Below are 24212 nucleotides of genomic sequence, written 5' to 3'. Positions count from 1 at the left end.
GTTGCCGGGTGGAGAGCGAGGGAACCTGAGGATAAAGAGTGGAGAAGAGTGGTGCTTCACTCCAAGTGTTTGCTGCCCCCTTGTGGTCTCAGGGAGTGCTGTGGTCCCAGATCCCTTTTTAACAGTCCGCTGGCCACCCAACGGTTTCACTAGCGTCTCAAATTCAGCATGTCGAAAAGAAGTCTGAAACTGGGAGTCATCCTAGACTCTTTCCTTCTCAGTTCAGTCACCAACTCTTCACCAAACCTACGTCTCCCAGCTTAATCTACTTTTCTGTATTCCCACTGCCATTTCTCTTAATTCTCACAAATCATTTAACAACTATTTGAGCGCCTATTATACACTAGGCAACATACGAGTCTCAGTGGACACGCCCCCGGGACCCCGCGGCCGTTGGTCGAGGCCCAGTTCCCCCACCCCCACCCCCTCTGGCGGCAGCACAAATTGGTTTGCTCACAAATTGGTTTGCCCCCTGATGAAAACCCTCCGTGGCTTGCCATGCTCACAGAATGAAGTCCAATGTCAGAACTCGGTGACCAAGGGACTCCCCCGCGCAGCAGCAGTCACTTCGAACGGAACCCCTTGCCTCTGTCCAAAGTAAAACCCAATGCTTCGCCTTTGTTCTTGCTGTGCGCCCAGCTGGTGACGCCAGCGGAACCATCTTCTCAGGGCCAGATCCTTCCCAACTTTGGGACACGAGTCTCTGATGGTGGCTCCTCTCCGCAGGGCTCTCTCTCCACCCCAGTAGGGATGCCCTTGCTCCAGGATGTAACATCGGAGACTGTCTACATGTTCATGGTCTCGGGATGTTCTGGCTCAGCTGACTCCTAGAAGTCCCCGCGTAACTCAGCTTTCCCGCTGAGGCACCGCTAAGCACGGCCCCTTAGGTCCCGCCCCTACACGGCGTGCGCGGCCCCGCGGCTTCGGCGCGCTCCCGGCTTGGGCGCCATCTTGGCTCCTGATCGAATTTGAGGCGTGCGCGGCCAGGGCGGTGAGAGCGAGAACGCAGTGGGGTGGGGGGACCCTGGAGGTAGAGGGAAGAGAGGGGAGGCTGGTCCTTGGTCTCTGCGGCTTGCTGAGCTCTGGAGTCCGCCCGTGGCGGTGGAGACGGCCAGGTTGTGGACTCCACTCTATGAGTAGCCCAGGCAGCCCTCCGCGTCAAGCCTCTGCTGCCGTTTCTGAGGGATCTGGGCTGAGGGCATTGACACTGGGAATCTCAAGGTGAGGGGTGCATGGCCCTATCCTAAGGATCCCGGAGTGGGAGAGGAGTTCAGTTCTGTTAGAGGAGCATCTGGACGAGTTCTTGGCTCTTTCCAGGGAGCTTGGAGTATAGGAGCCTCTGCGAGCGGAGTGAGGGGGGCCTTGTCCCGGTCTTGGAGAGCTGTAGGTGAGGAGCGCTTAGTCTGGTTTTCGAAAGTCTAGGGCAAGGGTGTAACCGGGGCCCAGGAGTGCAAGAGCACCTGGCTTTGGGATCCCAAACAGACCAGGTTCTGCCACTCCTGGCTGACAAAATCCGAAGGCAGAGAGCCAAGTGGTGGTGAAACAATAAAGTAATTTATTTCAGTGAGGCCAACACCGGAAGACAGCGGACTAGGCTCAAAGACGGTCTTCAAAGTGCTGAAAATACTTCTAGGTTTATATAAGGAGAATGTGAGACAAAGGTCGGTCCGTAGGTGCAAGAAGCAGTAATGGGCAGATTGATCATTGTCTTGGGGCCAGTCAAGGGGGTCTTGCTGGCATTAGGGCAGCCGTTATTGCTTGAGGGGTATTTTTGGTTCCCATCAAGGGATGCTTTGCCTGCACGATGTTTTCCCTGAGTTAAAAGATAAGCTGGAGGGGCACCTGGATGGTCTGTAGAACATGCAATTCTTGATCTTTGGGGTTGTGAGTTTGAGCCCCACATTGGGTGTAGAGCTTACTTAAAAATAAAAAAAATGTGGGGAGGAAAATATAAACTGGAAAGAACTTTTTTTTAAAAAATTTTTTAATGTTTATTTACTGTTGAGAGAGGCGGAGACAGAGTGCAAGCGGGGGAGGGGCAGAGACACACACACACACACACACACACACAGAATCCAAACAGGCTCCAGGCTCTGAGCTGTCAGCACAGAGCCCAATGTGGGGCTCGAGCCCAATGTGGGGCTCGAACCCACGAACCATGAGATCATGACCTGAGCTGAAGTCAGTGCTTTACCAACTGAGCCACCCAGGTGCCCCTGGAAAGAACTTTATTAATTAGAAAGTATAGATTGAGGTAAAAATGGAGGTTCTTGAAGTCCTTGTTTAAGGCTCATGCCCTGTCCCAAGGAGCTCAAGATGGGAGAGGCTCATTCCCAGTCCTATGGCTCTTGGGATGAGGGGGCTTGGCCCTATCCTAAAGACCCCAGTGTTTGATGAATTTGGTCCTGTCTCAGGGACTCCAGGGTGGAGGGAGGGTTATGGCCCTGTCCAGAGGAATGGGGTATGTGGGATACAGCCCCTTCCCAGGGTAAAGTAGGCATGGCACCTTTTCTTAGAAGCCGGGGGTGAGGGGATATGGTCCTATTCCTGGGAAGTCTGGGATGAATAGGACCATATCCTAGAGAGCTGGGGTTGTGGGGTGTCCTGGGGCACATTGCCCAGCATTCATCTGACACTTCCCTGCAGTGGGCCGTGAAATTCAGACACAACAGCAAGTGGGATGGAGCACTACCGGAAAGCTGGCTCTGTGGAACTCCCAGCACCTTCTCCGATGCCCCAGCTACCTCCTGATACCCTGGAGATGCGGGTCCGAGATGGCAGCAAAATCCGCAACCTGCTGGGGCTGGCACTGGGTCGATTGGAGGGTGGTAGTGCACGGCATGTGGTGTTCTCAGGTTCTGGCAGGGCTGCAGGAAAGGCGGTCAGCTGTGCTGAGATTGTCAAGCGGCGGGTACCAGGCCTCCATCAGCTTACCAAATTGCGCTTCCTGCAGACCGAGGACAGCTGGGTGCCAGTCTCACCTGACACAGGCCTAGATCCCCTCACGGTGCGCCGCCATGTACCTGCAGTGTGGGTACTGCTCAGCCGGGACCCCCTGGACCCTAATGAATGTGGCTACCAGCCTCCAGGAGCACCCCCTGGCTTGGGCCCCACATCAAGCTCCAGCTGTGGCCCACGACCCCGAAGAAGGGTTCGAGACACTTGGTCCTGAAGATCTGCTGAGCAAGCTGTTCCCCAGGCATGAATGTCTATGATGGCTTTGCCTTCTCTGAGAAATCTCTGTAACTGTTCAACATCTCCAACAAGACTTGAATCTACAGAAAGGAGCCTCCCTGTCCTGCTTCCCCTTCTCTCTGGTGTGTGAAAAGGGACTGCTACAGTGACAGGTGTGCAGTCTTAGGTGGCTTCTGGATTGCTTAAGAAGGGCTTACTCAGCCTTCTCCCTACTGTGCTTCTGTCCTTTCTTCTGACAGAAATCCAGGGAGTGGTTAGGAAATAAAGGTTCTGCCTAATTGTCTGATGAGCCTCTGCTTGACCTGTGTAGAAGTGGGATTAAGGGAGGGGGAGTCCCTGCACCCCCCTGCCCCTGGTTTAGGGACATTTTTCTTTCTCTGCAGCATTTATTATAGTATAGTGGTTAAGGTCATGGTCTCAGGTAACAGACTGCCTGAATTTGAATCTGGCTCTGCCATTTGCTAGTAAGTTACTGCTTTGTGATCTTGGGCAAGTTACTGCTCTGAGCCTTAGTATTCCCATCCATAAAACAGGATATATATAGTGCTTACCTCATAGGGTTGTTAATGAGGATTTTTTTAAATGTTTATTTATTTTGAGAGAGCAAGTGGGGAAGGTGCAGAGAGGGGGAGAAAGAATCCCAAGCAGGCTCCATGCAGTCAGCTCAGAGCCCATTGCAGGTCTGAACCCCATGACCCTGGGATCATGACCTGAGCTGAAATCAAGAGTCATGCTCAACTGACTTAGCCACCCAGGCGTCGCAAGGATTTTTTAAAATTTATTTATTTATTTATTTAGAGAGAGCACACGAGCAGGGGAGGGGCAGGGAGAGAGAATCCCAAGCAGGCTCCATACTGTCATCGCAGACCCTGATGCAGGGCTCGATCTCACATACTGTGAGATCATGACCTGAGCCAAAACCAAGAGTCAGACACTTAACTAACAGACCCACCCAGAGGATTGAGCTCCCTCAATCAGGACAGAGCGCCCCTATGAGGGTTAGATGTAGAAATATGCACATATGACTCTTAGATACCACCTGGGCATATAGTACTATATAAATGTTAATTGCTATCATTATTAATGACTCCATTTACAAACATGTATTTTCCTATCTTAAAAACATAGCTCATGGGGCATCTGGCAGGTGCAGCTGGAAGAGCATATGGCTCTTGATCTCAGGGTTGTGAGTTTGAGCCCCATGTGTGTAGAGATTACTTAAATAAATAAACTAAAAAAAAAAAAAACAAAACCCCAGCTCAGTCTCATATCTCCCTTCCAGGCCTCATCCTTTCTTTTTTACCCCTAGCTACTCCTTTTCTGTCTCAACTTGGCCTTAGACTCTCAGACTTACATTGGTAAGGTCAGGGGCATGAGGAGAGAGGTAAAGATTGCAATGGTAGCCAGGGGTCTGCAGGGATCAGAGCAGGATTGTGAGCAATGGTAGACTCAGTGAAGAGTTGAATCAGTTGTGTCTCCCACTGGATTTTGATGTCTTCCCCAATATTTCCAGTGACTGAGTGTCCAGTCACTAGGAAAGCATAAACTTGGGGCTGTTCTGGGTTCACACTGTGGCAGGATGAGCCCGTCAATTTGAGAGTGTTGAACTGATGTTTGGCTGAGTCTAGGCAGGAGGGGATGGATTGTTGGGAGAAATCCAACAATTGGAGGCCTCAATAAAGGCTTAGGGCAGGGATGAGGGGACCAGAAGGCCAGAAGGCTATGGTCAAAACTTGAACACTATGTTCTGTGCTTTTCAAGATAGGTTGACCAGAGTGATGTGAAAGACCTTGAGGGAAGGGCAGGTGATGCAGATTCAGGGGATATTAGAGACAGGAACCCTCTGAACTGTTGCCCAGTCAGGCCTCTCAAATACAGAGGGTCAAGGAGCATCAAATACACCCCTAGAGGCTGTGGCAGGGATTCTGGTGTCTTGCTACCAGCAACTCCTGACTTCTCCCCATTCTCTTTGTGGCTAACTCAGGTTTTTGCTCCCTCCCAGCTTCTGTGTATTGCTTTTTCTCTAAGTATCTCCACTTATGTGTTTTCTACCATAAAGAGCTGTCTGAGCGTCATTGTTCCCCAGAGCTTTGGGGCTAGGCCACTTGCAGACTGTTGATGTGTGGCTCAGCATCCCATCCTGATCCAGCCTGCTGTGGCCAGGGTGGAATAATCACATGGAATAAGCATGCTGACCTGTGCTCAAGGGATGATTCAGTAAGGTGGTATTACAAGCTCTGGGGGTCCTAGGAAGGGTTCCCATTTGGGCAGTTCATTAAGGCACCACCTAGTAACTCCAGGATGATGGCAGGGCTTGTGTGAAAGAAACTGAGGAGGGGGTCAAAATCTCTTGATAGCTCAGAGAATCAGGAAATAGGCCACAGGAAGAATTTTAGGAAGGGAACCCGAGAGAAATAGTCCTTTAGAATCAGAAAGCTTGACCCAATTTAGGAGGGAGCATAAGAGTTGTATATAATTGCTGATTCAGTGTCTTCCCATTCAATATCTCCTCCTTAATTCACTCCAGTATGGCTTCTACCTCCATAATTTGTTAGAAAAGGTTATGCCTTGGCATGAAAGGTAAGGAAGTGGAGACAGCTCTTTCAAGAAGTGGCATTGTGAATGGGAGGAGAGAGGTGATAAATAGTTGTAGAGGAATGTGGATGCAGAGTTTTCTATTTTAATGAGTTAGAGATTTGAACATATTTGTAGGTTAATGGAAGAAGCTAATAGTAAAAGAGATTGAAGAGGCAAGAGACTCGGGATAACTCATAGAATGAGACTCTGCAAGGGGTAAAAGGGAATGGGATCCAGAAGCATGGAGGTATGGGCCTTCCAAAGGGAAGAGGAGAGATGATTCCCTGTAAATTCCCAGGGAAGAAGTTGAAGATGGGTGTGCATACGAGTGGGTGTGGAGGCAAAGGTGGGACATGAGGAAGTTCAGAAGGTTCCTATTGATGTGGGAATCCAGCTCTGCTGCTGAGTGGAATGAGGAGGCTGGTGGGAAGGAAGTATGGGATCGTTGTTGCAGGAGAGATAACCAGGGGGTCACAGGAGGATGACCAGGCAGGGCTAAAAGCCCAGGTAAGGCTGGTGACCATGAACTTGTAGTGTTATCAGTCAGGGTGTGTGAGCTTCAGAAGCATCCATAGGACAGGTGAGGACTCAGGAATCACTGTTGCATCCTTCCAGACTAAGGTTAAGACAGGCAGAAACGATAGAAGAATAGTGAGGAGACTAGCAAGATGTAGTGAAGAATCAAGGAATCCAAAGTGGGTCAGGAGAGAAGTAAAGATAGGGGTAGGGGTCACTGTCCTGGACATCCCCATGAAAATGTCTGGGGTGGGATGGGATGAAATGGAGTAGTTGAGTGAACTAGGACAGGGCATTGTCACTACGCATTTCTAGGGCTGTTGTACCAAAGTATCACAGATTGAGTGGCTCAGAACAACAAATTTACTGTCTCATGGTGTTGGGAGACTAGAAGTCTGAAGTCAAGGTGTCAGCAGGGCCATTTCCCTTTCTGAAACTTGTAGGAGAATCCTTCCTTGACTTGTCCTAATTTCTAGTTTGCTGTTAGTCTTTGGCTTTCTTGGCTTTTAGATGTATCACTCCCGTCATTCATCTTCACATTTCCTTCCCTTATGTCTGTTTCTATGTCCAATTTTCTTTTTATAAGGACACCAGTCAGGGCACCTGGGTGGCTCAGTCAGTTAAGTGACTCTTGGTTTTGGCTCAGGTCATGATCTCACACCCCACATCAGGCCCTGGGCTAACTGAGCCTGCCTGGGATTCTCTTCCTCTCTCTGCTTCCCCCTCCACACGTGTGCACAAGTGCTCTCTCTCAAAATAAAACTCAAATAAATAAATAAGGACACCAGTCATATTGGATTAGGGCCCACCCTAATAACCTCATTTTAACTTGATTACATCTGTAAAGATCTCATTTACAAACAGTCACCTTTTGGGGTACTAGGGGTTAGAACGTAAACATATCTTTTATGGAAAGAGATAATTCAATAGTAGTTAAAGGATGAGATGGAGGAGTTGTGGATTTGAGAGTTTTGGTTATGGGCCTGGGAGTGGATAGCTGAGTGGCCTGGAGAGAGAGTCACTGAAGACAAGGTTGAGGAATTAAGAGGCTAGGGAGGGTGGTGATGTGTGTGTTGGGGGCAGGAGGGGGGCTTCAAGGTGGGCAATGGGGTCATCCAGGATGGAATGTGCTGAGCATTCTCACTGCTTGCCTTAGAGGTGGTGTGTATAGTGAGTTTGTTCCCCTTGAAATGGGGACTTAAGACCACAGTATGACTGGAGGGGTTATATACCTGCCACATGCAAGCAGGCACCAAATCCTGCCAATTTTACTTCCTAGGTGTCTCCATTCCCACAGCTTCTGTTGTTTTGTGCCTCTCAGCATCTTGTAACATTCTCCTTACTGGTTTCCCTGCTTCACTCCCTTCTGAGCTCTCCTCCAAACCAAGCCACTAACTTTTCCCTTTGTTTAGAATGCTCTTCTGACAGATACCTGCATGGCCATCTCCCTTCCTCCTTTAAGCCATCACTCAAATGTCACCTCAGCAAAGGCCTATTCTGACCAATCCATTTAACACTGCAGCCAAGCACTTTTTTTCCCCTTCTAAATATAATTTACTACTTTTTTTTTTTTTAATTTTTTTTTCAACATTTATTTATTTTTGGGACAGAGAGAGACAGAGCATGAATGGGGGAGGGGCAGAGAGAGAGGGAGACACAGAATCGGAAACAGGCTCCAGGCTCTGAGCTAATTTACTTCTTTAAAATAGTGTTTTGTTTATTGTCTGTCTCCTCCTGATGAGAATGTAAGCTTGGAAAGGGTAGGAATCTTTTTTTTTTTTTTTTTTTTTTTGGTGCAAAAAAAAAAAGTGATTTTATTAAAGCGTGGGGACAGAACCCATAGGCAGAAAGAACTGTGAGGAATCTTTGTTTTGTTGACTAATGTAACCTAAGGATCTTGAACACTTACTGGCATATAGTAGGTGTTTGATGAATTGATGACTGGTTAATATAAGAACGAATGGCTATTGAGCCTCCAAGTGTGTGGCCATACCCAGATCCTGTCATTCTCCCTCAGCCTTCCCATGTCCAGATTAGAGGACAAAATCCAAATTAATTCGTTGGATGGTCTTAAAGGACCTCCTTGCTTGGTCACTGCCATGGCTTAGTCTATCTTTGGCCTAATCCCTTTGGACCTGGGCTCTGGGCATACTAACATCTTACTCTTCTGACATGCATGAGATTTTCTGCCTCTGAACCTTTGCTCTTGCCATTTGTCTGCTTGCCACCCATCAAGAGTGTTCAAAGGACACTAGTAATAAGCTCTGAGCGCTTGCTCCTGAGGACCTATCTCTCCACTCCCAAACCCCTCTCAATTTGGGATAAGGCCTGATTCTGTAAGGTACCTCCAGCTACCACTTCGGTCCTTGCACTAGGAAGGTGGTGTATGGTTGCACTTCTGAATATGGGCACAAGGTGGCAGCATTTACAAAGGGCTAGCCCACCCTCTTGCAGGGTTTGTACAGAGGTTGCCAGGAGATTCAAGACCAAGGTACTAGTCTAGGCTTGAAATTTGGCCTCACTGGGCTCAGAGATCTCTCATTTGTTCCACAAACAGCTAGTGATCACCCATAATGTGACAAATATAGTCACTGGCTTCAGAACCTCTAGCCCCAGCTATAGCCACGTATATAGGGATTTTCACTATTGGTATAAGTACAGAGATTAGGGAAGTTCATTAGACTTCAGGAGTTCAGAGCCCTCCGTCCAGTCTTTAGGAAGAGTCAAAGCTTCAAAGAAGAAGACATTATGCTTGTGTAGAATCTTGAAGAAGCACAAGAAGTGAAAAGGATATTCTTGGTAAAGGGCAGGCATGAACTAAGGTATAGAGGTGAGAAAAGCACAGAGATCATCACTGGAGCATGAAGTTCAAGGCGGGGAGTGTGAGGAATCAAGCTCCAAGGTGGGTGGGAGCCAGACTGGAAGGGCCTGAGCGTCTGGCCAAGGAGCTTGGGCTTTTTCTTGAGGGTGATGGAGAGTCACTGAAGCCTTTAAGGAGGAAATGATGTGGCATTATCAGATCGGTATTTTAGGGAGAGCTCTGGCTGCTACAGTGTAGAAAATGGGTTGGGGGCACAGGCAGAAAAGTCAGTGAGGAGGTTGCTGTAGGGATCCAGGGGGAGATGGTGAAGCCAAAATTATGGCTGGAGCAGGCCTTAGAGAAGCTCTCCTAGCTCACAGGAGCTTTCATGGCCTGGCACTTTGAAAGAGTTCTTGGCCCTTGGCACCCACTTCCCTGCCATTTAAGCCACCTCAGCCCTTCTGTTTCTGAGGTTTCTTTTGGCTCTACCTTAGTTCCCCTGGTTATCCTGGTTGGAACCAGTGTTTCTGTCAGTTTCCATGTGGGGCCCTCAACTTCCTTAGGTCCCACTCTCTTGGGAGCTCTGTCAACCTTCAGCACACCTACATCCCAGCCTCCCTCAGTGTGATCCTTTCATGCACATCCTTCTTTGACAGAAACACCAGATAGATATGTGACTGAGGGGCCTCCTCCACTAGGGCTGTCACTCTCTGCCATTGCCGCCCCCGCTGCCCCCAGCCAGCATTCATACAAACATATGTGTGTGCATACACATATGCGTGTATCATTGACAGGACTGATGCTGAAGGAAGGGCATCCCTGGCAGGCAGAGGAGTGTCACCTGAGGAAATGTCTGGAGGTAGGAAAGTACAAGGGAGTGTTTGGGGAGCAGAGGGGAATGTTGTTAGCAGGGTCTGGAAGGGACTGGTCAGGGCCTTCAAGGTTGGGCCCTGAGCCATGACCAAGTACTGCAAGCAAGGGGCACCACAGCCAGGTTTTGAGCAGAGATTGGGAGAGTCACCTTCCTTCAGTCTCATGAATATGCACAGAACCTGTTGAATTATGCAGACCGAAAGGATGTAAATGTATATGCAAATTTTCTGCTGCCCTTCTTGTTGCTATGGAAACCAAAGAATAGCAAAAGGGGGCCCAAACCCTGGGGAGACCAGACTGGAGAGACTGGAGACCAGGAGGATCTCCTCTGTCGCCTGCTTTTCCCTTTCCTTCTGTTTTAATCTTTTTCTTTGCCTCACTCTTTGTCTCCGGGCTCTCTCTTTCCATCTCTTTGCCCCTCTTGATCTTTCTGTCTCTATCTCTATTTATCCCTCCTGTTTTTTTTGTTTCTGTTTGTCAGTCTCTGAGCTTCTGTCTGTTCATGTGTATATATCTTTGACTCCATGTCACTGTTGCTCTATGACTCTCAGACAATGTTTCTCTGTGACTTCATGTCTCCCCCTATCTTTGTGTCTTAAATTCCATGGCTCTCCCTCCTGCATTTCCCTGTCTCCATGTCTCTGACTCACATCTTTTTTTCTCTGCATCTCTATTTTTGTGTCTGACTCTCTCTAATTGTGTCTATTTCTTGGTCTTTCTTCCAAGTTCTTTCCCTTCTCTTTTCACTCTGATTCTGTCTCTCTGAACTTCTTATTCCAATGCTTGTCTCTGATGGGAAGGACAGGAAGCTGCACATCTGTTCTTGACTGATGGCCCAGCCACCCACATGTTCAAAGATTCCTAGGTGCTCTCCCCACATAAAATCCTGTTGCAGGTCTGGCCCCTGTCAGTGTTGCCATTGGACCCCTGTGACAGGCCTATGCTGGCTGCCAGTACACCAGGGCTCCTGTCTAGCCTACTGTGTGACCCTGCCTAGTGTTTCTCTCTCTGGATCTGTAGTCCCATCTCTCTCGAAGCTGGTGGGCATCTTGAGGCAATGAGGTATAGAGAATAGAGAAGTGAGAGGTGAGTCTTAGTGGTTCACCCATCTGGCCCTCTGCCCAAGGGCTGACATGAAGGGTCTGGCTGGGGCCCAGGTATGAGGGTGTCTAGGGCTAGTTGAGACCAATCCTGGCCCCCAGAGAAGACTTCTTGCTGATCCACAGAATCAAGCAGCAGCCTATCCACAGTCTATCCATGCTTCTGCCTGTTGCAGACTTAAACATCCAATTACCTGTTCAGGGTCCTTTGTTTGCCCCTCTGCCATTGATTGGGCTTACATTTATAGAAAACCTATTCTACGCCATGCTTCTGCCTTCACAGGTCCACAGTGATAGAGAAATGTCATCTGGGCTTTTTGCATCTTCCCCCTCCCCACCAAGAAGGGTCTCTTTGGTCCAGGTGGAAGGAAGAACACAGACCCTTCAACTCCCATAGCTTCCTATCCCTGGTGGGCTCATTTGTGGGTATAAAGCATATGCAGCTGCAAAAGTCATGGATCAAGGTTAGGAGAAACAGAGACACAGAGATAGAGACAAGAGTAACTGGATCTATGGAGGCAATATGTCTCCATACAGGGTTTGGGATGGGGTATAGGAAATTTAGGGCAGGACTGAGGGTGAGGGTGGGCCAGAGTATTTTGAGGGCAGGTAAGCCACCCTATGTAGAGGTGGAAGCTTCCCCTTTCAGCCCTGGGCAGGATGCCTTAACCTCTAGGGAAGCACTAGACATGGGGGATCTGGCTGGGGCCCAGGTGTGGGGGCAGTCAGAGCAGTCAGGGCAAGCCCTCCTCCTCCAAGAGACTGCCAAGCTAAGCCCCCAGCTCTCCTGTCTCGCCAGAAAGGACACAGACAATCACTCTTCCCATTGACTGTGATTCACCCATGTTCAGGCCCAGGCGTGATTATGCTGTCAGGAATTCCATCTTTGAATTAAAAACCTCCCTGGACACCCTACCCCACCCCACCTGGGCCAGTTGTGCCAATGGGTGTTGGAGCAGGGTCAAACAAGGCTGTCTGGAGGGCTTTAGGCAAAGCCACACATGGAGAGAAAAAAAGGGATTAGGGGAAAGATGGAGAGTGAGAAAGACTGAAAGATACAGGAGACATAAACATTGATGGGTAGAAAACCAAAGCCAGCAGATGAAGGGGGCTCTGGTACCCACCAGGCTGGCACTGAACACTTGACTGGATTATCTCATTTAATTGAATCCTCACAACAGTCATAGGCAATAGGCACTATTATGATCCCATTTTATTCCTGAGTTAATTGAGGCATAGAGACATTCAGTCATTTCCCTGAGGTCACAAAGCCAGTAAATGGTGAGTAGGTATTTGAACGTTTCAGTCTCACTGAAGAACCAAGAAGACAAACAGACATAGAGACAGAGGTTGGGACAAATTCTCACACCACCACTCATGGCAAATCTGGGACTCCTGGAATCATCAGGCAGCTGTTCAGGGGAAAGCCTTCCCACAGGCCGAAGAACATGCAGCTTCCTATCCTTTCTATCAGAGTCCAGGACTGTGACAGAGAGAGACATAGAGGGAGAGAGAGACAAAGACATCAAAGCAGGGAGAGAGATGGAAGGGGAACTCTGTGCCACAGAATTCCTTATCTGACTTTCCTCCTTCCTGCCAGCTGTGCAGCCTGTCCTGCCCCTGGGTCAGATCTAGCCCAGCAGACACCTTGCTTTGGTGGGGCCTAGGCTTTGAGATCCACTTTTTCTTCCCTACAAATTTATTTATTTATTTTAAATTTAATGTATTTATTTTGAGAGAGAGCACATGGGAGGGGGTGGAGAGAGAAAGAGAGATTGAATCCCTAGCAGGTTCTACACTGTCAGCACAAAGCCCAACTCAAGATCAAGAGTCAGATGCTTAACCAACTGAGCCACCCAGGCACCTCCCCACACACAAATTTATTGAGCACCTACTTAGTAGAGAGGCACTCCTGCTCCACATCTACCTCTTTCTCTTTCACTATTGAGAAATCTTTCCCATTGTCTAACTTCAATCCCCTAGGATAGGTTCTGCAATAAGGGATCAAGATTAGAATTTGGGGACACTTTGATATGGAGGCTTATTCTAGCCAAGTACAGAGAAGAGGCCCCTGAGGGCTGGCTTTGGGTGCCTTCTGGTTGGAGGCCCCTTCTAGTTGGTTTGGAGAAGAGGCTCATGGCCCAGCTGGTGGGGCCTAGAGAGCTGAGCTGTCAGCAGTAGGGAGGATAGGGTTGAGAAAAAAAACCAGGAACTATCCTGAGGGAGCCAGGGAGTTGGCTTTATGGTTTCTAATGTTTTAACCCTGGTTTCAATTACCCCCGGGGTCCCCAGGCTTCCCTGATGTTTGTGGGCTCCCAAGCTTGAGGGAGGCTCAGGACTCTCCTGGGAATGCCAGAAACTAGAGGCTCAGGGATAGGAGTCTGGGGGCAGGGGAGAATTTCCATCCTCTTCTTCCATGTGTCTGGCTGAGAGAGGCCGCCAGACCAAGCAGGACTCTGGGGACAGCAGGGAGGCTGGGGAAGGAGGGGCCTACACTCTGCTCACAGGCTTCTATGGAGGGTCTACATCAGCCAGCTCCTTAGCACCAGTTTGGTCCCATTGGCCTCAGCCCAATCCTGGCTGCTAAAGCCCAGAGCTCTTTCTTGGCCTCATCAGGCTCCTTTTTGGTCTTGTGACAACCCTGACTCCTGGCTTTCCTTCTGCCTCTGGGGCAACCACACCTTCCCTGCTCACTCTGTTTTTTAAAATTATTGTTTTATTTTTATTTTTTTATTTTTTGAGAGACAGAGTGCAAGCAGGGGAGGGGCAGAGAGACAGAGAGAGACACACACACACATACACACACACAGAGTCGGAAGCAGGCTCCAGGCTCTGAGCTGTCAGCAAAGAGCCTGACGAGGGGCCCGAACTCACAAACCAGGAGATCATGACCTGAACTGAAGTCAGATGCTTACCCAACTGAGCCACCCAGGCATCCCTCTGCCCACTCTGTGTATTAATCATGGTTCCTAGGGCTTCAGCTTCAATCCTCTCCTCCCCTCCTCCTGCCTCTCATCATTTTTTCTCCCTGCTCCTGTGATCTATCTTGTTATCTTCTAGCACGTTCAGAGTGCCCAGATCAGTCCAAGACTTTGATGGATGCCCGTACAACCAGCAAGAGCCAGTTACAGGGGGCATTAGAAGTCAAACAGGGACTGCACACTTCCAACCAGGTGGCTCTTTCTCACCTTCTGTGTTCTTCCCATCCTTGTCGCTGCTGGTCACCATCCCACAGACCTTCAACTCCATGGATATGTCAAGCCCCAACTCTCTCCAGCTCAGTGAATGGCACCATCATCTCCCAGTTACTCATGCCAAAAACCTGGGAGTCATCTATGCTTTTGTACACAATGTTCCCTCTGGGCCTGGCACACAGTAGGTGCTAATAAATGTCTCTTGAACTGAGCTTAATTCAGTTTTCTCTCTTGGACTCCCATCTGCCTCTGTCTGTTTCCCTGGGACTTGGTGTCTCTGGCATTCAATCTTTAAATCTCTAATTTTTCTCTGTCTTCTCAATCACTACAATTGAGTTTCTGAGGGAGAAGCTGGGGCTTCTTTTTTTCCCTCTGTCCCTGCCCCAGGGAATCACAGGCTCGCTGGAAATGGAGCTGTGGGAGATGAAGGGAGGAAACCAATCTTGGGGCCATGTGGCCCTCAGTCCTATTTGGAAATAGGGAAGCAGCTCTACAGCAGCAAGGATCAAGGTCAGACTCTGGGCTGGCACTGGAAGGAGACAATCCTTTGAAGACATATGCCTTCTATGAAGAATTGGGGAGAAAAGGATCAAGACCCACTGGAGTGGGAGGAAGGGTAAGTTCTTTGTGTTTTTGAGCAGGGAATTAGTTTCATGCAAAATTTTGCAACACAACATGAAGAAAAACGGCATCTGTGATTTTGCAAGTCTGTGTCCTTGCTCCAGCCTTCAAACACACTTGGTGTCCTAATCCTGACTTCTCTGTCCTCTTTTGTCTCTCTCCCCACCATCCACTCTGATTCCCCTATTCCTTCCCTGACCATCTACTACTCTTTCCAAACGTATCCCAGACCTTGGGATCACTGGGGGAGGGTCCTTGGAAGAGCAGACTCTAGACTAAGTGTCCAGGGGTCTGTTCTCTGTGTATAGGGCAACACAGGGGTTCCTCTGTCAAGGGAGCAGATGGAGATGAATCTGAGCCCTCCCCTCCCCCACCTCCCCTGACAAAGCCCTGTTCTCTCTTCAGCCCCAGGGCCCTGCCCCGGGTTAGATTGGAGGTCTCCCTCCCATGGGTAACTGCAGACACCTCTTCCCTGGCTGCCCCACCTTCAGCCTTAGCCTTTCTCACTACTCTGTACAGCAGCCTCAGTGATCTCTCTAAAATGTAGATCTGGTTATGTTCCTCACCTACTTTATGCCTTTCCAGACTTGCATGGCCTTGGCACTAAAAGCACTTCAGGATGTGGTCTCTGAGCCACTCAGGCTATCTCAGTCTGCCTTTTGCCTTCTGGGTCACTGCTTAATCCCTTACTGGACACCAAATCCTCTTTGCCATCCCTTGAGGATGTAACCCATTCAGATAGCCTCCCTCTCCTGTGCCCTGGGACTTTTCTTCTCTGGGCCAATGTTGTCCTGCTTGCTTACCACATTCATTCATTCATTCATTCAACATTTATTTAAATCTAGTTCAAATGTTAGGAGTACCTGTTCTATGCCAGACCCAGCTCTAGTTGTCACAGGGCTGCCCTCACGGAGCTCACAGGCACCACACAAGTAACTAGGTAGTTTAACGTCACACAAATTACTATAAGGAAAAAGACTATGGCACTATGGGAGAAGAAAAAGGGGCTTAGTCTAGGCTTCTTTTAGGTGATATTTAGGCTGTCACCTCTCGCCTAAGAGGACCATGGATTCAGACACAGCACTCTCACATGGACAAATTGTATACTTGCCTATTTTGCTTAGTATCCATCTTCCTTAACTAGAATGGGAATCCCATGGAGACAAGGGATTTTTAAACTTTTTTAGACAAAAAGTAAACAGTAAAGTACACAAACCTTAAGGGTACAGATCAGATTTTGACACATGTGTTTACACTTTTGGAACCCAACATCCCCACCCCTCCAACAAAGGTAAGTACAATTCTGACTTCTATCACCATAAATGAGTTTGCCTGTTCTTGAGCTTTGCATAAATGAAATCATTCAATATGCTGTACTCTTTTCTGTTTCTTTTTTTTTTTTTAGATTGACATTTTTCTGTGAGCTTTATCCATTTTTGTTGTGTGTAGCTATAGCTGTTGTTTTTTTTTTGTTTTTGGTTTTTTTTTTCTGTAACTGTATCATAATCTATTCATTTATTTGGGTTGTTTCCAGCTTGAGACTATTATGAATAAAACTGCTATGAACATTCTTTGTGAGGTAATAAGGTACATAGATGTTCAACTTAGTAGATCCTGCCAAACAATGTTCCAAAGTGGCTGTACTAACTTATACACGTACCAGTAGTGTGTGGAGTTCTAATTGCTCCACGTCCTTGAGAGGGCAGAGCTTTTTGTCTGTTTGCTTCATTGCTATATTCTATCACTTACATCAATGTCTGGTACATAGTAGATGCTCAATATATACTTATTGATTGCCTTATGAATGGGGGAGCTGTCTGCATTCCTGGGGTCCTGCTCTGGCCCAGGCACTAACTTGCTGTGTGACTCTGGGCAGGTGACTCCCCCTCTCTGAGTTGTTTCCTTGTCTGTAGCATAAGGGGAGTGACAGTAGAGGCTTTACCTTCCAGTGCCAGCTAGATACTCTGAGAGCTGGACACCTGTTCATTCATTCAGTCCACTTGGGTCTATAAGGTCCTACTATGTACCAGGATGGTGAGGGTGTGATCCGTGACATACCACTGACAGCCTCTTTCAGGTCAGCCAAGACCAGGGGTCATTGCCCATCTTGTCCCCAACTCATCCTTCTGGAGTCTGTTCTTCCTCCCTCTGTCCAGCCCTGACCCCAGGGGGAGGGGGTCTGGACTGAGCCTGTGGATGGAAAATGTGATTAATGATCAAAAAAACATCCAAAAGGAAGAGACCAGGAAAACAACTTGGGGAAAGCTCCTCGCCCAGGGGAGGGGGGCCATGTCCTGGGCCTTGGGACAGCTCCGGCTGCCCTCCCGCCGCCCTTTCTGGGAAGCTGCCACAGAGTGGGTAATTTTAGCCAAAAGTGAAAAAAAAAAAGCCACTCTAATTATTTATGAAAAAAGTTCCCCCCACCCAATGTAAATTATGCTTCCCCTGGAGGCTTCCCCCTACTGTTACTCCATTCCTAGTGGTCCCTCTGCTTGGTCAGGCTGGGGGGCCCTAGAGACACTGGGCTGGGGGCAGAGGAGGAATTTCAACATGAAATGTTTTGTTCATTAGCAGAAAACATAGGGGGAAATTCCCTTTTTGCCTGGGCCTGGGCAGCCCAGGCGAATACCCAAAACCTATTGTCAAAAATAGAGTCTGGGCTGCAGAGCAGGGTGGGGGTTTTACTGGGGTGGCGGGGGCGGGGGGGACACAGACGTTTATTCCCCTTCTCTTAGACTCTGGGCTTTCAGGGGTTTCCTGAGCCTTAATCCTTCCTTCTTTCAGGGATTTCATTCCCAATGTCTCAGGTTGCCCACAAAACTTCCTTCATAGCAAAACGGGAGGAACTGGGGTTAGACTGGCCTTAGAACTTCCAACTAAGGAGGAAGGGAGGATATCAAAGAGAGGGAGGGGAGGCCTTGGACATATCCAAATAATTCAGAATTCTGGTAGAATATGTTGGGATCAGTAGGTAGCAAATCTGAGGGGGGCCATGAGCAGGAATGAAACCACCTCTTTCTATCTGAGTGGATTTAGAGGGCCCCAGTGAGGAGGGAAGTACATAGATAGCTCCAGAGAGCTGAGGACAATTCCAGGCTGAATATTTAGGTTTCCCTATTATAGTTTCAGCTCTTTCCTGTTCTTTACCTTTAGGGAATCTTTGCCCTTTCCTGGTGCCAAGGTTAGAAGGGTCAGGGCACTCTTAGGCAGTGGTCCAAATGACAAGATTCCAGAAGGGGCTCTGCAGCATAGGGGTGTTGTAAGTGGGTCCTAGGTGCTGTCCCAGGATAGAAGTGAGTCCTCCCTGGGGTGCTAGGCTGGACCCTGAGTGTGTGTGTGGGTGCTCAAGGGGCCCCCCTGCCTGGCTCGTCCTGGGGCTGTGTGGGGATCGGGTTTCTCGGCGCCTGGAGCCTCCGCGAGGCCGAGCTGTTCCCGGTCCCCGGCCAAGCCGCCCCGGGCGCTGGCACTGGGAGAGGAAGCAGGGGGGGGGGGGGGGGCGCGGTGAGGGGGAGCAAGAGGGGGGGGAGTGGGGGGAGCTATGAGGGCTTTTACGTAACTGCCTCCCAGAGCCCGCCCCTACTGCCAAACCCCAGTGTGGGACTTTGTGTGATTGAGTGTGTGTGCCTATATGACATGCGGTGTGACTGAGTACATGGCTGTGTGTGACCGTGTCTGTGTGTGGAGATGGTGTATAAGTGTGCGATTCGGGGGGGTCCTGCCCTTCTGGGACCTCTAGCTGCCAGTCCTAAGCAGAGGACCCTGACTCCCAGTGTGCCACGGTGAGGTTGAATATAAACTTTTGACTCTTTGAAACTATGTTACTTTACATGACTGTGTGTTTGGCATTTGTAGGCAAGACAGAGAGCCTATGTGTGTTTGTAACTTCGGATAGCCAACTGTGTGACCCTAGTGGAACTTTCTGATGGACCAGCACGTTAGAAGAGCATCATTTCCCAAAGGAGCACTAGAAAAGGTAGACCATAGTAGGTGGGATAGAAGCCTCCTTCCCTGAGGGCACATCAGTAGGAATGGAGGAGGGTCCTTGCTATCCATGATGGAGGAGGGTTGAGCCAAAAGTCCTGCCACAGAGCCCTCTTTCATGGCAAGCGTAAAACTCTAAGGACTCAAGAGTCAAGAAGAATTTCCCTCAATTTCCCAAGTCTTTCTGGGGTTATCAAATCTGAAATCTACATCACTTGCAGGGCAAGAGGGCTCTGAACTAAGGGCATTATTTCCTGCTGCCCCTCACTGGAGAAGCAGATGTTGGAGATCGGTGAAGATAGGGTGGGACTGGGAGGAGAGTGTCCAAGAAGTTGGTTTAGCTTAAGAGTAAGTGCATGACAGAGAAGGGAGCTGGCGCGGAACTGGGGCCATGGGAGATAGGGGTGCCTAGCTGGCTCAGTCCCTAGAGCATGTGACTCTTGATCTCAGGGTTGGGAGTTCCAGCCCCACGTTGGGAGTAGAGATTTCTTTAAAAAAATAATAATAAAATTAAATTTTAAAAGCTTGAGAGGACACAGGGCCAGATCCTGCAAAGGCTTTGAAACCCCACCTAAGAAGCCTGGCTTTGCCCCCACGCCGGGGTATGGGAGGGTTCAACACGAAGATTTAGGAAGCCCAGAAGCTCGTGGCAGATAGGGCATTGAAAGCTGTGGGAGCGGAAACCCACGAGTAATCTGTTGCCCCAATCCAGATGGGAGCAGAATCAGTTCTTATGGCGGCCAAAGGGAAGGCGCCCCACCCAGTCTGTTCCATAGGTGGGCGCCGCCTCTGAGCTGGAGCCGCAGCCTTAGGGGGGTACGCGCGTCCCTCATCGCCCGCCAGGTGTCGCTGCGACACCGGAGAAGAGGGCGCGGCCAGGGTGTTGCGCCTGGAAGTTGCTGAGGATCTACCGACGCCGGGATCCAGTCCGACGTGCGTCTCTTGTCCTTGCTAAGCCTCGGACGCACCGACATGTCCGGCTCCCGGCTCCTGATTGCCTGGCGCAGACCCTGTCCCGGCACCCGCGGACTTCGGTACTGCTGACTACAGCCCCCGAGTCCCCAGGTGGAAAGGGGACGTTGTTCGGGGAGGAACCCCCCACTGCCCTCAACCTGGCGGGAGGCAGTGGCTAAGACACTGAAGGATCTGGAAGTCAAGTCAATCCAGCAATGACCTGCCGATCTCGGCGCCAGTCGGCCCCTCGAGGGGTATGGGGCCCCCTGAGCACCCAACCTCATCCAGGCCTAGTTGCTGCGCAGGGTGAGGGCCAATTCCTGACTCCCTCACCCCCCATTTCGTCCCGCCGGCCCCGCTCTTTCCCAGGGTCCACCATTCCGTCCCCGTCCGTGGCCTGGGAATCTGGAGGCTGCGGGCCCGAGAGGCTGGATAAGGGACCCTTACTGTGGGTACGGATGGGCGGGATCTCAGCTGAGTGCCACTATTTCGCTGTGTATCTTTAAGCCCCAGCTGGCCCTCTCTGAGCCTCAGCCCCGGCTGACCCCTGCCGGTTGCTCTGAGGGGATTCCGAAGCCACGGAAGTGAAAGTGAAAAGCCCAGGCAATGGCGGGAACAAGGGAGTCCCTGAAGCACTTCTTGGGAAAGGGCCCGGCGCTTGGGCAGCCTACTGGGAAAGGGTGTGAGGAAACTGCGAGATAGTTCCTTCCCCTCTCCCCGCCCCCAGCCCTGGAGCAGCTCCCGGGAGGGGCCAGGCGCAGGGATTAATGGTCAAAGGTCGGGTGAAAAATCCATGGGGTGGAGATAGGGGTGGGCCACTCGTTCTCCGCCTCTGGCATTCAACCTTTCTTTTGCGCTCTCGCGTGGCCTCAGAAGTTGGTTGGGTTGTCTAGCCTTAATCCCCCTTGTTGTAGCCAGACCAGAGGCCCGAGGGCAAGTGAAGTGAGCACACTGGCCCCTCAGGGGCCGAGGCTGCGAAAGGAAAACTCGAAGGGTGAACCTCCAGCGCCCAACTCGTGCGTGCCCCGCATTCTGGAACTGCCCGTCCAGGCATAGAGGGTGTAACCTCCCTACCCTGTTCATCCCAGCGGAGGTTTCCCCCCAGACCATGTGTCCCGCGGGGCGAGGAAAGGGGATAGGTTATAGTGTCACCAGAGACTTGATGGGAGAGAAGGCCTGGACTCCCAGCCTGGTCCATCCTGGTCAGGGTAGCGAAAAGCCCCCTTCCCTCCGCGTGAGAGGTGTATGTGTATATGACTGTGAGAGTGGTCATTGCTGGGAGCAGAATAGGGGAGGGGCAGAGACGGCTGGTCTCCTGTACCCAAAATGGGTCCTGGGGGCTCTGGCTCGTGCTTCTGTCATAGAGATGCCTGCGGGAGGACCCTGAGAATTGGCCCAGGGTGTGCCAGGGTGTCGGTACGAGGTAGTCAAGGCCTGAACAAGCGGGAGCACTGAGCAGCAGAGACCTGGCCAAGGCTGAGTGAGAGAGGGAGTGTGAATGAGCGACCTGGGAGGGGGAGAAGGGGGCGCGCCCAGCGTCCCTAGGGAGTCCGGCGGAGTGGGTGCGGGTACGTGTGCACGCGTGTTTTTGAGACCAGCGGCCGGGCCTGCGCGTGAAGCACAGGGGCCACAGCCGTCTGGAGGGCGGGCGTTCCCAAGGAAGGGCGAATGTGAGGGGGCCACGCGTGCCAGTGCGGGCGAGTGTGCCAGCGGGGGGAGGGTTCGTGCGAGCGCGAGTCTAGTGGGAGTGGGGGCTCCCAGGCCTGCGCAGAGTGAGTGTGCCCGCGCGTGCCAGGCGCGGGAGCGTGCCAGGGCGGGGGCGCGCGGGGGCAGTGGCCGGGAGGGGGTCGTGGCGCGCGGCCGCGGAGGCGCGGGGAGACAAGGCGGGAGGGGGAGGGGAGCGAGGGCGCGCGCGGCCGAGCGGGCGCCCGCGGTCACATGGGCGAGGGAAGGAGGGAGGGAGCGCGCGAGGGAGGGAGGAGGATGGGGGGGTTAAAGCCGCCGAGCGCCGAGGAGCCGGTGCAGAGCGGGCGGCGGCGGCGGCAGCGGAGGCGGCGGCTCCAGCCGGCGCGGCGCGGGGCTCGGCAGCGGGATCCGGCAGCGGTGCTAGCTCCGCGCTCCGTGCCTCGCTCCCTGCCCGGGGTAGTCGAAGGGCGAGGCGCGGAGCCCCCGCGGCCCGAGGGCGCGGTAAGTACCCCGCGGCGGACAGCGCGCGGCCGGACCCTCAGACCCTCGGGCTGACCGACAGACCCGCGGCCCTCGTGCGCGCGGGAAGAGGGAGAGGACACGCGTGGGCCCGCGACCCCGGGGAAGAGAGAAACGGGAAAGTTCAAGGGAAACTTTGCCCGCAAACTCGGGGGCGGGGGCGCGTGAGAAGCGGCCCCCAGCGTCCCGGGGCGTCGGGGGTTGGGCGTGGTGATGGTGGGGGCGGACAATCGGCTGGGGGGATGTGGCCGGGGCGGATTGTCCTAGCGTCCCTATTCTCTCTCACCCCTCAGCAGCGCACGCGGGGTCTGGGAAAATTCCGGAACTGGGGGGTCGTAGTGACCCCCGCGCGCCCGAAGGCGGATTCCTTCTCCCGCAGAAATCTAGACTTAAAAGCGCCCAGGGGTGTGAACGGACGGTTGCGCGTTTGCCAGTGTATGTGTGTCCGTGTGAATCCGCGTGTGTGTGTCTCGGTGTGAGCCTGCCTGTGGTTTCCTCGTGAGTCCGCCTGTATCTCCATGTAGTGGGTTTCCTTCAGTGTCTCTTTGTAAGACCCCCTCTGTTGTGTGTTTGTGAGTCCGCTTGTGGTGTATCCCCGTCTCTTTGTGAGTCAGCCCGTGTGTGTCTCCTCCAGTGCGGCTCTGTGTGAGTCGGCTTGGGTGTCCCTGTGTTGTTCCGAGTAGTGTATCTCCCCGTGCGTGGGGGCTGGGCCGCGGGGAGGTCACCAGACGGACAGCTCTCTTCCTCGGCTCCTCTCCTCTCCCGAGCCTCTTCTCCTGCGTCTAGTTCTCGCGCTCGCTCGCTCCCTTGGCCCCCTCCCCCCTTCAGTAGCTTCAGGCGGGCAGGACTATTTCACGCCTTGTTGAAAATTCAGGATTTTCTTTCTCTTTCTGTCTAGGCTCTCTCTTTGATTAGTGTCTGTGTGTGTCTGTGTGGCTGGCAGCTTGTCTGCAACACTAGGTGTGTGTCTGCATGCCACTGTGGGAATGGGTCTGTAACGCTAGTTGTTTTGCTTGTGATACTTGGTATGTTTGTGTCTGTGTCACTGGGGGTGTTCATGCGGCTGTAATCATTGAGGTGGGAATTTGAAATGCTGGGTGTGTGTTTGCATTGACAATTGCTGTATGTCCAGGGCGTCTGAAACAGTGTATTTTTGTGTTCTAACTCTGGGTGTGATGGTGTACCATTGCTTGTGTAGGAATGTGACTTGAACAATTGAATATTCCTATGGCTGCAGGGCTAGCCAGGGCTTGGGGGTGGAGGGCCTATGTGTCTCAATAAACTATGCCTCTCTCTCTACTGTCAAAACCACACAAATCCTCTGGATTGGTTCTTGGGGTTCCTGGTCAGGATTGGTGACATGGAGCTAAGGTTCACATTCCGTCAGGGTTAATACTCCGAGGGACTCTGAACCTTAGACAAAAACTAGGAGTTTAAACTACACATTCAAGACTTCCTGGGGCTTCTTTAGAATTCATAGTCAGATTCACACTGGGACGCTTAAATGCATATAGGCATACACTCAGATTCACACTTAAATTCTGGGGCTCATATCCAACTGTACACTTCAGTTGTAGGGTTACATCAGACTCACGTTGGGACTCATGCTGACACTTCTATTCTCATTCCTGTTCTGAGGCTCATAGACTTACACTGATACCTAGAGCCCATGCTCAGAATCTCACTGGGGTCCTAGAGTTCACATCTGGATTCACACTAAGACCCTGGACTTCCATTTTGGATTCACACTTATATTCTGGGGCTCATAGCTGGAGTCACATGAAGACTAAGGGCTCACACTCAGATTCTCATGGGGAACCTCGGGCTCATATTTGAACTCAAGATTCACACAAGACACTGAGGTTCATAGACTCATCCTTTTACCTTGGAGCTCACACTGAGATTCACACTAGCAAGATTCTCACTTCCATCCTGGGATCACTCAGGGACCCAGTGTTCAGTGTTCACACTCAAGACTAGCATCTCTGGTGATTACATTAAACTCACTTCTGTCTTGGGGCTTAGACTCACACTACACTTTTATATATTCACATGGGGGCCATGGGATTCACACTTGGAATCACACCCAGTTATGCTTCCATCCTGGGGCTCACATTCAAACCCAAACTAGGGTTGTGGTGAACTCATAGTCAAATACACCCATGCTTTCTTTGGTTTATGGTGTAGAACAGGGCA

At 51.1% G+C, this 24212-nt stretch overlaps 2 protein-coding genes across 7 annotated transcripts in view; both read left to right on the top strand.

The window, feature by feature from the left end:
- The first annotated feature begins 30 nt into the window (after positions 1-30).
- RPP25L (ribonuclease P/MRP subunit p25 like) lies at positions 31-3478 on the top strand. Of its 5 annotated transcripts, none has more exons than XM_025934908.2 (3): positions 31-991; positions 1318-1387; positions 2647-3478. In XM_025934908.2, exon 3 carries the CDS (start codon positions 2681-2683, stop codon positions 3170-3172), a length of 492 nt encoding a protein of 163 aa, XP_025790693.1. In that variant the 5' UTR covers positions 31-991; positions 1318-1387; positions 2647-2680; the 3' UTR covers positions 3173-3478. The 5 variants fall into 5 exon arrangements, with proteins under 5 accessions (XP_025790693.1, XP_025790685.1, XP_086539527.1 ...); XM_086683401.1 differs by lacking the exon at positions 31-991 and adding an exon at positions 998-1221; XM_025934900.2 differs by lacking the exon at positions 1318-1387.
- An 18362-nt stretch (positions 3479-21840) lies between these two features.
- CNTFR (ciliary neurotrophic factor receptor) overlaps positions 21841-24212 on the top strand; it is a 38104-nt gene continuing 35732 nt past the window's right edge. The window contains exon 1 of one of the 2 annotated variants that reach the window (XM_086683392.1): positions 21841-21998. The gene's annotated coding sequence lies outside the window, so the exon portion shown is untranslated. The remainder of the gene's footprint in view (positions 21999-24212) is intronic. The other variant, XM_086683393.1, reaches the window with a different exon arrangement.

The sequence above is a fragment of the Puma concolor genome, chromosome D4 (genome assembly GCF_028749965.1).
Source record: "Puma concolor isolate L17-30 chromosome D4, mPumCon1.1.hap2, whole genome shotgun sequence".
Lineage (NCBI taxonomy): Eukaryota > Metazoa > Chordata > Mammalia > Carnivora > Felidae > Puma > Puma concolor.
This window is presented reverse-complemented; position numbering and strand designations above follow the sequence as displayed.

What these genes read in the sequence shown, in the direction of transcription:
- RPP25L (XM_025934900.2), top strand. Translation starts at nt 2,681, where the DNA reads ATGGAGCACTACCGGAAAGCTGGCTCTGTGGAACTCCCAGCACCTTCT.